Raw genomic sequence first — 12,317 nt, 5'->3', positions numbered from 1 at the left:
CAATCCCCTGAGCCCACTAGGCCAGGGGTAGGCCACCTTGGCTCTTTTATGACTCGTGGACTTCAACTCCCAGAATTCCTGAGCCAGCGTGGCTCAGCTTGGAAACCTCTCCCTTTCCCCTCAGCATGGCTGGCTCAGGAATTCTGGGAGTTGAAGTCCCCAAGTTGGAAGACCCCTGCTGTAAGGCGCTAAGAAGGCATCTGAATTAAAAGCTCCTGGGAGTGAAATTAAATATTTATTGTCCAGTTAGGAGGAAACGGCAATCAACACCTTCCTAGGACATGCAGCAAGGCCTAGTGGTTAAGGCCCCGGGTTAGAAAGCTCACAGGAGACCGTGAATTCCAGTCCCACCTTGGGCGGGTCACTCTCTCAGCCTAACCCACCTCACAGGGTTGTTGTGAGGAAAACAGGAGGAGGAAGAAATGGGATACGTTCCCTGATTTGAATTATTTGTAAAAACAATAAAAGTGGATATAACTACAAATTAAAAAAATTGAAATGATTTCCATTTTGCAGTGGCTTAAGAGGCTTGCTTCCCTGTTGCATTCGTATTGGCTCTATGGGAACAAGCGCGAGATCTGGGCTGCTCCCCCAAACTCTCTTCTTTCCTGTCCGGTGGGCTCTGGGGATTGGCAGGTGACCAATAAGGAGAACCTAAGAAAACCCATCCATGCTCAGGGGCCCCACCCAACTTAAACTCTGAGGATGGAGGCTATTAGAGATCGCTGTAAGACAGAGGTCTTCAAACTTGGCCCTTTCGTGACTTGGAGACTTCAACTCCCAGAATCCCTCAGGTAGGGACGCTGGCTGAAGATCTCTGGGAGTTGAAGTCCCCAAATCATAAAAGGGCCAAGTTTGAAGACCCCTGCTGTAAGGCCTTAAGGCATCTGAAATAAAAGCTCCTGGGAGTGAAATTAAATATTTATTATTAAATTAGGCGGAAACAGCAATCCAATTTTTCAGCAGGTATTAAAAAAGTGAACTGTACATTTCTGCCAGTTACTGGAACTCTGAACGGAGTTCCTAAAACAGAAAAAAAAAAGGATCACTTTTGACACCTGTCTGGCCTCATACAAGCGCACAGACACACTGGAGCAGGAGGGGCAGCCCCTCTTTCAGCTTACACAGAGGACACTCTGCCCATGGGCAGAGGAACCCTCGACACGGACGCCCATCGGAGGATCAGAGGAGGTTTCTGAGCACGTGGTTGGCTGGGAACGCAGAATAGAGGGGAGGGGAGCAGAGCGGAGGCTGCCAAGGGGCGGGGCTGCCAGGCGGGGGAGGAGCCCTAGAGGACGTAGAAGCTCCGCCCCCGCCTCTCCCCTCCCACTCGCTGGATTTTCGCTTCCCTCCGTGTGTCCCGCTTCGCCCTGGGAGGATCGGCGCTGGATCCCCCGTCCAAGGCTCCCCCGTGGGGCTCCGCGTGGTTCCGGGAAGGACCTTTCTTTCTCCAGAGGTTCTCATTTTGGTCCGTCAGAGCACAAGGTCTCTGAGCATGCAAACTCAGCAGGGGCAAAAACGGAGTAAAGGGAGCTTTCAAATGCTTATTGAGATTTGTAACGTGCTATTAACACAGAGGGACCTGATTGCAACGGGGAGGGTTTGGCGGAAAGAAAAGGTCTAAAAATCAACTGAATTGAGCTCATGTTCTCTTCATCCCCAACAGATGCTATTTCTTTGTTCTCAGTGCAAAAGGGAAACAAAATGAATCTCTTGCTTTGATGCTAATGTTTATTTTGCTTCTGCTTTAAAAAAAGGAGTCGGATTTGTAAACTTTATATTTTTCTTGTTTCGCCCAAAAAACGCTGTGATGTGGCAGCCCCTTGGTGGATGTTTTAGAAAGTATAAAGAAAGTTTGGGGGCTGTTCTTGTGAGCAGATAATAAAATAAGCTGATGGCTAAAAGGCTGCCTTTCACAATTGTAAATGTTTTTCAAAACGCCTATCTGGAATTTTTATGGCCTTCAAGCCTCCCAAAAGAGCAGAGAAAATGCCCTGCGCCATCTGATCTCTCTCTCTCATCTTTGAGTTTTCCTACTCACAGCTCTGCATCCGTCCTTGTTGGACTTCATCTTGCTGGTTTCTTCTATTTTGGCCTAACAAACTCTGCAATCAGGATTTTATCCCCATTATTTTGCATCAGTAACAAATAATCCTATTTTCTCTTCCCAACTCCAGGTCATTTATAGATTATGTTCAGCATTACTGTCTGCATCTGAGCCTTTTTCCTTTCTCTTTGCAGGAGACCAGTGAGGATGTGGCCGTGAGCTCTGCAGATGAGAAAGGGCATCCTTGGATCGGGACACACAAATCTTTGGCCAGGACTCCCTTCTAGAGAATTTGGAAATCGTGGCCCAGTTGGAGAAGCAGCTTCCTGCACAAAGGGCCAATCGATTAAGGAGAAAAACAGATCAGCAGTGAGAGTCATTCCTGGCCTTGAGTCCAAGGCATAACAAGTGACCTAGAGACCTCTTAGCTGCAACTATAACAGTGAGTAAAATGTTGGCTAACTCTTGGTTTGGAGAATAATTATATATATATATTTAAATGTTTATTTGAGAAAACAGCAATGTAGAAAAATTGGGGTTTGCTCCCAACGTGCTGGATGAAGGCATAAGGTAATTCTGTTAAGGTCTACAAGTTGAGTGTTCTTGGTCAGCAAGTTCTGAATCCATCTAGTGATGCTGTCTATCCAGCATTTTTTTATCTTATGAAGAAATGGTTTCTGGCCTACTTGGTCACACGCCTTACTGAAGTCAAGGTATAATATGCCTTCAGAGTTACGCTGTTCACTATTTTAGTCAATTTGTCAAAGAATACAGTAAGTTTTGTCTGGCGCGATCTGCTTTTGACAGACCCATGTTGGCTTCTGGTAAGAGCCTTGCTGGTTTCTAAATGTTCACAGATTCCTTGCTTGATTATTTTTTCCAGGATCTTCCCAAGTATTAATGTCAGGCTCATTGGTCTATAATTTTCCTCATCCATTTCCCCCCTTTTTGTAGTATAAAATCTATAAAATGGGTCGCAAAGAAGTGAAGATCAAGACATCATGATGTAAAAATCAGAAAAAGAAAGAAAAGGGAATAAGAAATGGGTTGCTTACCCCAGGGTTTCCCAGCCCCCAGTCTGTGCGCTGGCACAGGCCACAGGATGCCAGAAACTGGGCCGCACAAACAAGCAAAGCCCTGTCTGCGGGATGGAGGTAACACCCAAAACCATACCCCTCTGGGCCACGGAATAAGCTCTCTCCACACCACTAGTCCATGGTGCCTCTTCTTTTCCTTATGCAATGCCTTAATTTTGGGGGATTCCCTCTAGGTCAGACGTCAAACACAAGGCCCGGGGGCCGGATACGGCCCGCAAAGTGGTTTCATGGGGCCCACAAAGCCATCCTGGGAACAGTGAGGGAACGGCCCCCTCTGCCCTGGCCCAGGCCGGCCAGGAGCCAATGTACAATTTTGTGGTGGCCATCTATGCTGAAACGCATTCAGTCTTAGCTCCACAAGGCCGTCTGGAAACAGCGAGGAACCAGCCCCTGCTGTGTTGGCCCCGTCTCCTGGGTGCATGCTGGGGAGGTGTCACCCTTTGTGAGGCATGAAGAAATGCACCATTGCCTAGAAGTGGCCAGCAAATGGCCCTCGCCTACTTCACATAGCCGGCTTGATGGGCTCTGCCCTGGTCCCACCCCTTTCTGCCAGAGACCCTCAGATCTGTCCCACTCCTGCCCAGGCCCCCCACAGGGCACCCTTGAAGCGAATGATGTAGAGCTAGCCAGGGCCACCCAGTAGGCCACACCCATTCCATCCACGCCCATCCAGTAGGCTGCACCCACCCTGGCCACAAACCCCCAGCCCCCCCCCCCCCCAGGGCAACTGCAATGCTGATGTGGTCCTGAGTGAAATTTGAAATCCCTGCTCTAGGTACTCCTCTTATTATGACCACAATCCAGTCCGGAATCTCAGCCTCTGAGAGAAGCTTTCATTAAGTGAGATATCCAATGACTGCTTTGCTCAACGACTGCAATCCTGCATTCATTTTTGTGGTTGTTAAGCTATTTCACAAGTAGACAAAGTTCCAGATAAGGGTTGTCTGAAATGGGCAGGAGAGGCTCTGTGAGTCCTGGCACAGGCCACGTGTGACTTGAGGTCCTGGAAAAGCTCCGACATCCTTTGGGACACGTTGCTTAGCAACAGTATGGAACATGCAGCTTGGAGAATGGCCCAAGGTTGCCGAGGCCTCCAGTCTGGGGACTAAGCCCCCGTTTCTCAGTGACAGGGTAGTGCTGGGCTGAAGTCCAGGCCTGGAGCTGGCTGAACCTGCTGAAGGCCCCAGGCTTCCATTTAAGGCCCAGCTCCAGCATTGTTATCAATCAGGCCTGCTTTGCATGCCCAAGCCTGGGGGGTCAGGCTTCCAGGAATGGCTGCACCTTTGAATCCCACTTCAATAGCCCCCCCCCCATTCATGGGTGGCCTGTGCCCAGCCCTGAGAAACCCTCACAGTGATTGGCTGGCCTCCCTCCCTCCACTTAACAACGCTCAGGATCACTTTATGACCCCAGCCAGGACTGTGGGATTACGTTTAGGGAGTGAAGTGGCCACGTGGCCTCTCACATGACTACTGCTTCACTGAACAACCGAGATTGCAGCCCCAATTGTATTCATAAATTGAGGACTACCTCTAGCTTCAGAGCTTCTGTTTCACTTTGTCGTAGGACAAGAACCAGGAAGGTGGGAAGGGTAGGGAGAATAAACAGCAGGAAGAGGTTGCATCTGAGAGATGTGGGGGGACAAGATCTGTGGAGATTTTCTCTGGGGTGTACTGCAGAGGATCAGACTGGAAGACCTTCATGGTCCTTTCCAAGAGGACTAGCCTGTGATTCTCTACCTTTCTCAAAAGGAAAATTATTCTTCATTTTTATTTTTTTCAACAGAAATAAAATATTGTTTCCAAAGATTTATCTGCAAGCTGACATCAACAGAAATACAGGATGGAGCCTGGGAAACTCTCGGATCCCCCGTCAGACACAAGCAGCACGCCGAAAAACCACAAAAGAACCCATGAATGCTCAGAGTGTGGGATGTCCTTTGCTCGCAGATCCTTCCTTTTGACCCACAGGAAGGTCCATGTGGGAAGCAGATCCAGTCAGGATTTGGAGGGTGAGAAATCCTTTTCTGGAAAAGACACCAAAGATCCCAAAAGCCCCTCTAGACTAAAACCCTATAAATGTGAGGAATGCCACTTATGCTTTGGTCAAAAGTCACACCTTCTGACACATCAGAAAATCCACACTGGAGAGAAACCCTATCAGTGTCTGGAATGTGGGAAATCTTTCAGTAAAAAAGCCTATCTCAGAAAACACGAGAGAATTCACACAGGGGAGAAACCTTACAAGTGTTGGCAATGTGGGAAGAGCTTTCGTCGGAAGTCAGGACTTTGGATCCATGAGAAGTTTCATGCAGGAATAAAACCTTACAAATGCATTGAGTGTGGAAAAGGTTTCACCCAGAGTTCAGGTCTTCGGACTCATGAGAAAACACACAGAGGGGAGAAAAACGAAAAGTGCTTTGAATGCGGAAAATGTTTTTCCAGGAAATCAAACCTGGTGCAACACCAGAGAATTCACACCGGAGAGAGACCCTTTGAATGCCCAGAATGTGAGAGACGATTTATGTTTCATTCTCCGTTTCGGAGGCACCAGAAGGAGCACAAAAGGGAGAAACCCTATAATTGTGGGGAATGTGGGAAAGATTTTCTTACACAAAGAGAGCTTCAGATTCATGAGAGAATCCACACAGGGGAGAAGCCATACAGGTGTGTGGAGTGCGGTAGATGCTTTTCCGACAATGGACACCTTTTAAGGCATCAGAGTGTCCACACAGGAGAGAAGCCATACAGATGCGTAGAATGTGGGAAATATTTTAGATTAAAGGGAAACCTTTGGAGACATCAAAAAACCCACACAGGGGAGAAGCCATATCAATGCAACGAATGTGGAAGATTTTATAGCACCGCATCAGCCCTTAAAATCCATGTGAAAATTCACACGGGGGAAAAAGACTACAAATGTTTCGACTGTGGGAAAGCATTTGCTCAGTCATCTTACCTTATAATTCACAGCCGAATCCATACGGGAGAGAAACCTCACAAATGCTCAGAGTGTGATAAATGTTTTTCACAGAAAATTCATCTTGTGATACATCAGAGAATCCACACTGGAGAGAAACCACATAAATGTCTGGAGTGTGGGAAATGTTTTGCCCATTCTTCAACACTTCGCACGCATACCAGAACTCACACAGGAGAGAGGCCTCACAAGTATGCAGAGTGTTAGAAAAACTTTTCATTGTAAATCAAAGCTAAAAATGCATCAGAATGTCCATAGCAGAGATCTCTACCCTTTCAGTTGTGAACAATGAGGGAACTTTTTTTTTCAGAAGTCACACTTTATTGTTCACCAGGACCTTCACACAGTCCCAGAAGGGAAATCCTACAAATGTTTGGTATGGGGAAAGTGTTTTTTTCTAGTGAAGCAACCTCAAATACTAGACGAGAGTACACAATGAGGCAAAAGGGCGCAAGTGTTGGGGGTGTGAGAATGTTTTCCTCACAAAGCAGCATTAGTAACTTGCCAGAGTGATTACACAAAAGAGTTATAAATGTGTGAGTATGTATAATGTTTTGCAGAATACAGGTAGTCCTAAAGTTATGGCCACAATTTGGAATGGATTTCCAGCCATAAATTGCTTACAGTCCTAAATCAAGGCACCCAGGCATTTTTGTTAATTCTTACTAGCCGTTTGTGGATCAGTGAGGAGAACTGAAGATTCAGAGAGGAGAAAGTGGGGGTGGGGGCAATCAGGATGCATCCGGTTGCTTATTTAGTGATAATGTGTTGATGTTGAATATATGCTGGTTGAGGACAAAGATCGAAAGTTCCTTTTTCTGGGTGTTTCCCCACCACCACATCCTCTCTTTCCTATATTCACACACAGATATTTGCATTAGGTTTCTTGCTTTGATATGTGAATCTAATCCTTAATAAAATTATTGTTCAAAATCATCAAGAGGGCTGTTTTCAGGGAGATCAAAAAAAGTCCAGATGAGGTCAGATTGTGCCATGCTCTGCAGTCAAAGTCCTGCTGCTTTTTAGCTGTGTATGTGATGCCCTTCAAAACAGCCGCCATCTTGATCCTTTGGACTCCGCCCTTCCTCGCTGGAGACTTCGGACTTCAGGATTGAATTGAAGGACGTAGATTTCGGATGAACTTTGGGAAAAATGTCCTCATGGATTGGGATGGACCCCTGCCCTTAGGGGCGGGTCACTTGTGGCTATTTATATGTGCCTGACACACTCATGATGAAATGAACCCCATCTTACTTAGCACATACATCGTAGGTCACAAGAAGGGCGACTTTCAATTATATCATCAATTTAGTGTGAATTGTAAATTGATGTCACGTGTTTCATACAACCCCAAATTCATTTAATGCAGTGGTTCTTAACCTTTTTAATGCCGCGACCCCCAACCGATCATAAGTCGAGGACTACTCAACTGGTGCAGCACCGTTTGCAGAATGGGACTTTTGGCGGGCTCAGCAGGGCAGAGACAGCCTGGACAATTCCTATTGGCTTTTGAAAGCCAATAGAATTAGACTCTATTCAAGAGAGTCTATTCTATTGGCTTTCAAAAGCCAATAGAATAAAAGGGAGTAGCACAGCTAAGGAAAAGGGGGGAAAAAATGGCGGACTGCGTTGTTTGGCGACCCCCGTGAAATGGTCGTTCGACCCCAAATGGGGTCCCGACCCACAGGTTGAGAACCACTGATTTAATGTGAGGCTTGCGTGTGAGTCTTTGAAAGGGCTCATGATGAAGTGTCACCCAAGCATTACACCGGTGGCTATTACACACCATTCTAAGGCCTGAAGATATTTGCATTAAAAACTCCCAGGAGTTAAAATATTTACCATCTTGTTAAGAGAGAACACCAAAAAGAGGTCGTCTAGCAGCTGCCAAAAAAGGCAGCTGTAGATTGCTGGGACTTTGAAGTGTCCCTGTGTTGTTGGGTCCCACCCTGGGAGATGAAACACAGGCAAAATGTCCACAGCAGAGAAGCTGCCTTTATTAACCGACGGTCAAAGCCCTTTCCTGCCCCCATCCCTGAGGGTTGGATACGGAGGTGGAATGGATGAAGGCTGCAGAAAGCCAAGGAGATCCCTTCTTTGACCAAGAGCCATGGTCCAGCCCAGGAATGGATGAGGTTCCCTCTCAACAGGTAGAGGGATGAGAAGCTCAATGCACTGAGACAACGAGGGGCTCTTTGGCCAAAGCTGGTGGGAGGACCTTGGTATCCTCTGAGCTTTTCATTGCCCAACAAGGTAACATTATCAGCTCTAAGTAACATCCTTAGCAGTGATAATGTTACCCAGTTGAGTAATGAAACATCTGCAAGGAAACAACCAAACTCATAGAGCACACCAAAGGCAGTTCAACCCTGAGCTACAAACAATCCATTCTGGAGCTGAGGTCTCTTGGATCCTCCATCCTTGTCCAGCACATATGGCAGGATCCCCACAGAGAACAACGCAGCTGTCCGATCCAGTCTTCTTTTCCAAGCATCCTTCATAAAAGCTCCACTGTGGAGCAAGCAAAGTTCTTGTGTGGTTGAAGAAACACGTCCCTCTTGATTCCTTGGTGTTTCTGGTAGAGTCAGCATTACACTTGTGAGAATATGCTGCAATATTCAATTTACTGTGAATTGTAGATTGATACCAGGTTGGGTTTCATGTGACCCAAAATTCAGTTAATGTGATGCTTTCATGTGTGCAATTATGGCAACTTTGTGTACAGCTGCGGTTTTAACCGTAAATAAATCTAGTCCCAATCAACTCCACCTATCTGATCCGGGAGAGCCAGTTTGGCCTAGTGCAGGGGTAGGCAACCTCGGCTCTTTTATGACTCGTGGACTTCAACTCCCAGAATTCCCTAGCCAGCCATGCTGAGGGGAAAGGGAGAGGTTTCCAAGCTGAGCCACGCTGGCTCAGGAATTCTGGGAGTTGAAGTCCACGAGTCATAAAAGAGCCAAGGTTGCCTACCCCTGGCCTAATGTTTAAGGCAATGGGTTAGAAAGCCGGAGACCATGAATTCAAATCGTGACTCGACCACGAAAGCCAGCTGGGATCATTCACTCTCTCTGGCCCACCTCACAGGGTGGTTGTAAGGAATATAGGAGGAGGAAAGTATGTCGGAGGTGTTTGTTGCCTTGAGTTATTCATAAAAATAATATAGGTGGAATATGATAAAAGTAAAAAAATGAAATTAATTTTAATGGAGATTTTGTCTGGGGTGTATACTACAGGGTCAGACTAGAAGACCTTCATGGTCCCTTCCAAGACGAGGAGCCTGTGATTCTCTGTCTTGCTCAAAAGGAAATATTCTTCATTTCTATTTTTTAAAAAAAATAAAATATTGTTTCCAAAGATTTATCTGCAAGCTAACAATCAACAGAAATACAGGATGGAGCCTTGGAAATTCTTGGATCCCCCACCAGACACAATCAGCACTCTCAAATCCCACAAAAGAACCCACGAATGCTCAGATTGTGGGAAATCCTTTGCTTGCTGGTCCTTCCTGGAGACTTCGGAGTTCAGCATTGAATTGAATGACGTAGATTTCAGATGAACTTTGGGAAAAATGTCTTCATGGATTGGGATGGACCCCTGCCCTTAAGGGTGGGTCACTTGTGGTTATTTATATGTGCCTGACACACTCTTGATTAAATGAACCACTTCTTACTTAGGACATACATTGTAGGTCACAAGAGCCGCATTAGTAACTTACCTGAGTGTTTACACAAAAGAGTTATAAATGTCTGGGGAGTATGTATAATGTTTTGCAGAATACAGATAGTCCTAAAGTTATGGCCACAACTTGGCATGGATTTCCAGTCATAAATTCCTTACAGTCCTAAATCAAGGCACCCAGGCATTTTTGTTAATTCTTACTAGCCGTTTGTGGATCAGTGAGGAGAACTGAAGATTCAGAGAGGAGAAAGTGGGGGTGGGCTACAATTAGGATGCTTATTTAATGATAAAGTGTTGATGTTGAATATGTGCTGGCTGAGGATAAAGATCGAATGTTTCTTTTTCCTATTATCTTTTTTGGAGGGTTTTCTTTTTATCACACAGTTCAGCTCTTAGGAGACACGAGAAAACACACAGAGGGGAGAAAAATGAAAAGTGCCTCGAATGTGGGAAACGTTTTTTCCAGGAAATCAACCCTGGTCCGACACCAGCGACTTCACACTGGAGACAGACCCTATGAATGCCCAGAATGTGAGAGATCATTTGTGGATTCTTATCAACTTCAGAAACACCAGAAATGGCACAATGTGTATATAATGTTTCAAGAGTACAGGAAATCTTTGACGCATCAGCACAACTGGAAATGGATTTCTGGCCATACGTTGTTAGTCATAAGTCAAGGCCCCCAGATATTTTTATTATTTTTTTACTAGGCCTTTGTTGATGAGTGAGGAGAACTGAAGATCTGGAGAGGAGAAATCGGGGGTGGGGTACAACAAAGATGCATCCGGTTGTTTATTTAGTGATAAAATGTTGACGTTGAATATATGCTGGCTGAGGATGAAGATTGAATGTTTCTTTTTCTTACTATCTTTTTGGGAGGGATTTTCCCCCCTTTTTTTCACATTGTCTTTTGAGTATGTTCACACACATATACACACATATATTGACATACTGAACCTGTGTTGAGTTTCTTTGTTTGATGTGTGAATATAATCCTTAAAGTATTGTTCAAAATAACCAAGAGGACTGTTTTCAGAGCATGGACTGAGTCTAGATGGTGGTCAAATTTTGCCATGCTGTGCAGTCAAAGTCCTGCTGCTTTTTGATTAGGAACAAAGAGTCGCCATTTTGGATCTTTTCATCCTCCCTCACTGGACACTTCTGACTTCCAGGGTTGGATTCAAAGGTGTAGATTTTGGGTGAACTTTAGGAAAAATGTCCTGGGGATTTGGATGGACCCCCACTGTTAAGGGCGGGCCATTGGTGGCTCCCTACACGTGCCTCACACACTCGTGATTCAATGTACCACACCTTACAATGCATTCAGAAAATATTCAGACCCCCTTCACTTTTGTCAATTTTGTTATGCAGCAGCCTGATTCTACAGTTGAAATTCTTTTTTTCCCCCTCATTAATCTACACTCAGTACCTCATAATGACAAAGTGAAAACCAGATTTTAGAAATGTCTGTAAATTTTTTAAAAGAAAAAACTGAAATATCACATTGGCACAAAGTATTCATAGCCTTTGCTCAGTACTTTGTGGAAGCACCTTTGGCGTCAATTACAGCCTCCAGTCTTTTGGGGTGTGACGCCACAAGCTTTGCGTACCGGGATTGCGGGATGGGATGAGTATTCTCCAAAGTGCCTGAAGGCAGGTCAAGAAGCCAGATGGAAACTAATCAAGGAGAGAAACAACCTAGATCTAAGGAGAAACTTCCTGTCAGTTAGAACAATTAACCAGTGGAACAACCTGCCTCCAGAAGCTGTGAATGCTCCAACCCTGGAAGTTTTTAAGAAGAGACTGGACAGCCATTTGTCTGAAATGGTATAGGGTTTCCTTCCTGAGCAGGGGGTTGGACTAGATGACCTCATGAGTTTTAGCGATCCCCTGGATTGGGGGATTTTCTGCCATTCTTCCTTGCAAATGCTCTCAATCTTAAATTAGCTTGGATGGCTGCAGCGTAACAAAATCGACGAAAGCAAAGGGGGTCTTAATCCCTTCTGAGTCAACTGTAGTGGCTGATTGGTTCAGAAGCTGGGATCTACCCAACTCCTATTGGCTACGTGAGGGGTCTTCTGGCATCTTCCCTCCCCCTCCAAGCACAGGGCGGGGCCCCCTGTGAGCACCTTGATCCGGAGCCCTGGTTCCCCAGAGGCGCCTGGTTCCCTGATGCTCCTCAGGTCTTACGGAGGCTCTTTCCCTTCATGGATTTAAGGCTCTTTGGGAAGAAGGTCCAGTCCTGGGCTGCGCGGAAGGTCAAGTGAAACGAGGACAAAGATCCCCTTGTGTCACTTTCATGCTGCTAATTCCTCCACTCTCCCCCCCCCCCGCCCTCGTGTGAGCATTTCGCTCCTTCTGCCCACAAAGGGGGTTTCATTAGTCCTGGTTCCCCCCCCCCGTGGGGGTCTCTTCCCTTCCCAGCTCAAGGGAGAGCGGCTGAGTTTGGATCGATCCCCCCCCCCTTTCAGCCAAGAGCTCAGGCACAGCTGGAGATAGAGAGAGCCATGGAA

General features: G+C 46.1%; 1 protein-coding gene across 1 annotated transcript; it reads left to right on the top strand.

The window, feature by feature from the left end:
- The first annotated feature begins 1,266 nt into the window (after positions 1-1,266).
- Positions 1,267-6,969, top strand: LOC120308801 (zinc finger protein OZF-like). Its single transcript, XM_039345308.1, has 3 exons — positions 1,267-1,485; positions 2,242-2,489; positions 4,930-6,969. The coding sequence occupies exon 3, from the start codon at positions 4,987-4,989 to the stop codon at positions 6,328-6,330; it is 1,344 nt and encodes a 447-aa protein (XP_039201242.1). The 5' UTR covers positions 1,267-1,485; positions 2,242-2,489; positions 4,930-4,986; the 3' UTR covers positions 6,331-6,969.
- Positions 6,970-12,317: the final 5,348 nt, after the last annotated feature.

The sequence above is a fragment of the Crotalus tigris genome, unplaced genomic scaffold (assembly GCF_016545835.1).
Source record: "Crotalus tigris isolate CLP2741 ecotype Arizona unplaced genomic scaffold, ASM1654583v1 scf7180000017950.1190679, whole genome shotgun sequence".
Lineage (NCBI taxonomy): Eukaryota > Metazoa > Chordata > Lepidosauria > Squamata > Viperidae > Crotalus > Crotalus tigris.
The sequence above is the reverse complement of the archived record's forward strand: the minus strand, read 5'-3'. Positions and strand labels throughout refer to the sequence as shown.

Bases quoted from the DNA above. Each gene is read 5' to 3' on its own strand.
- LOC120308801 (XM_039345308.1), top strand. From the start codon at position 4,987: ATGGAGCCTGGGAAACTCTCGGATCCCCCGTCAGACACAAGCAGCACG.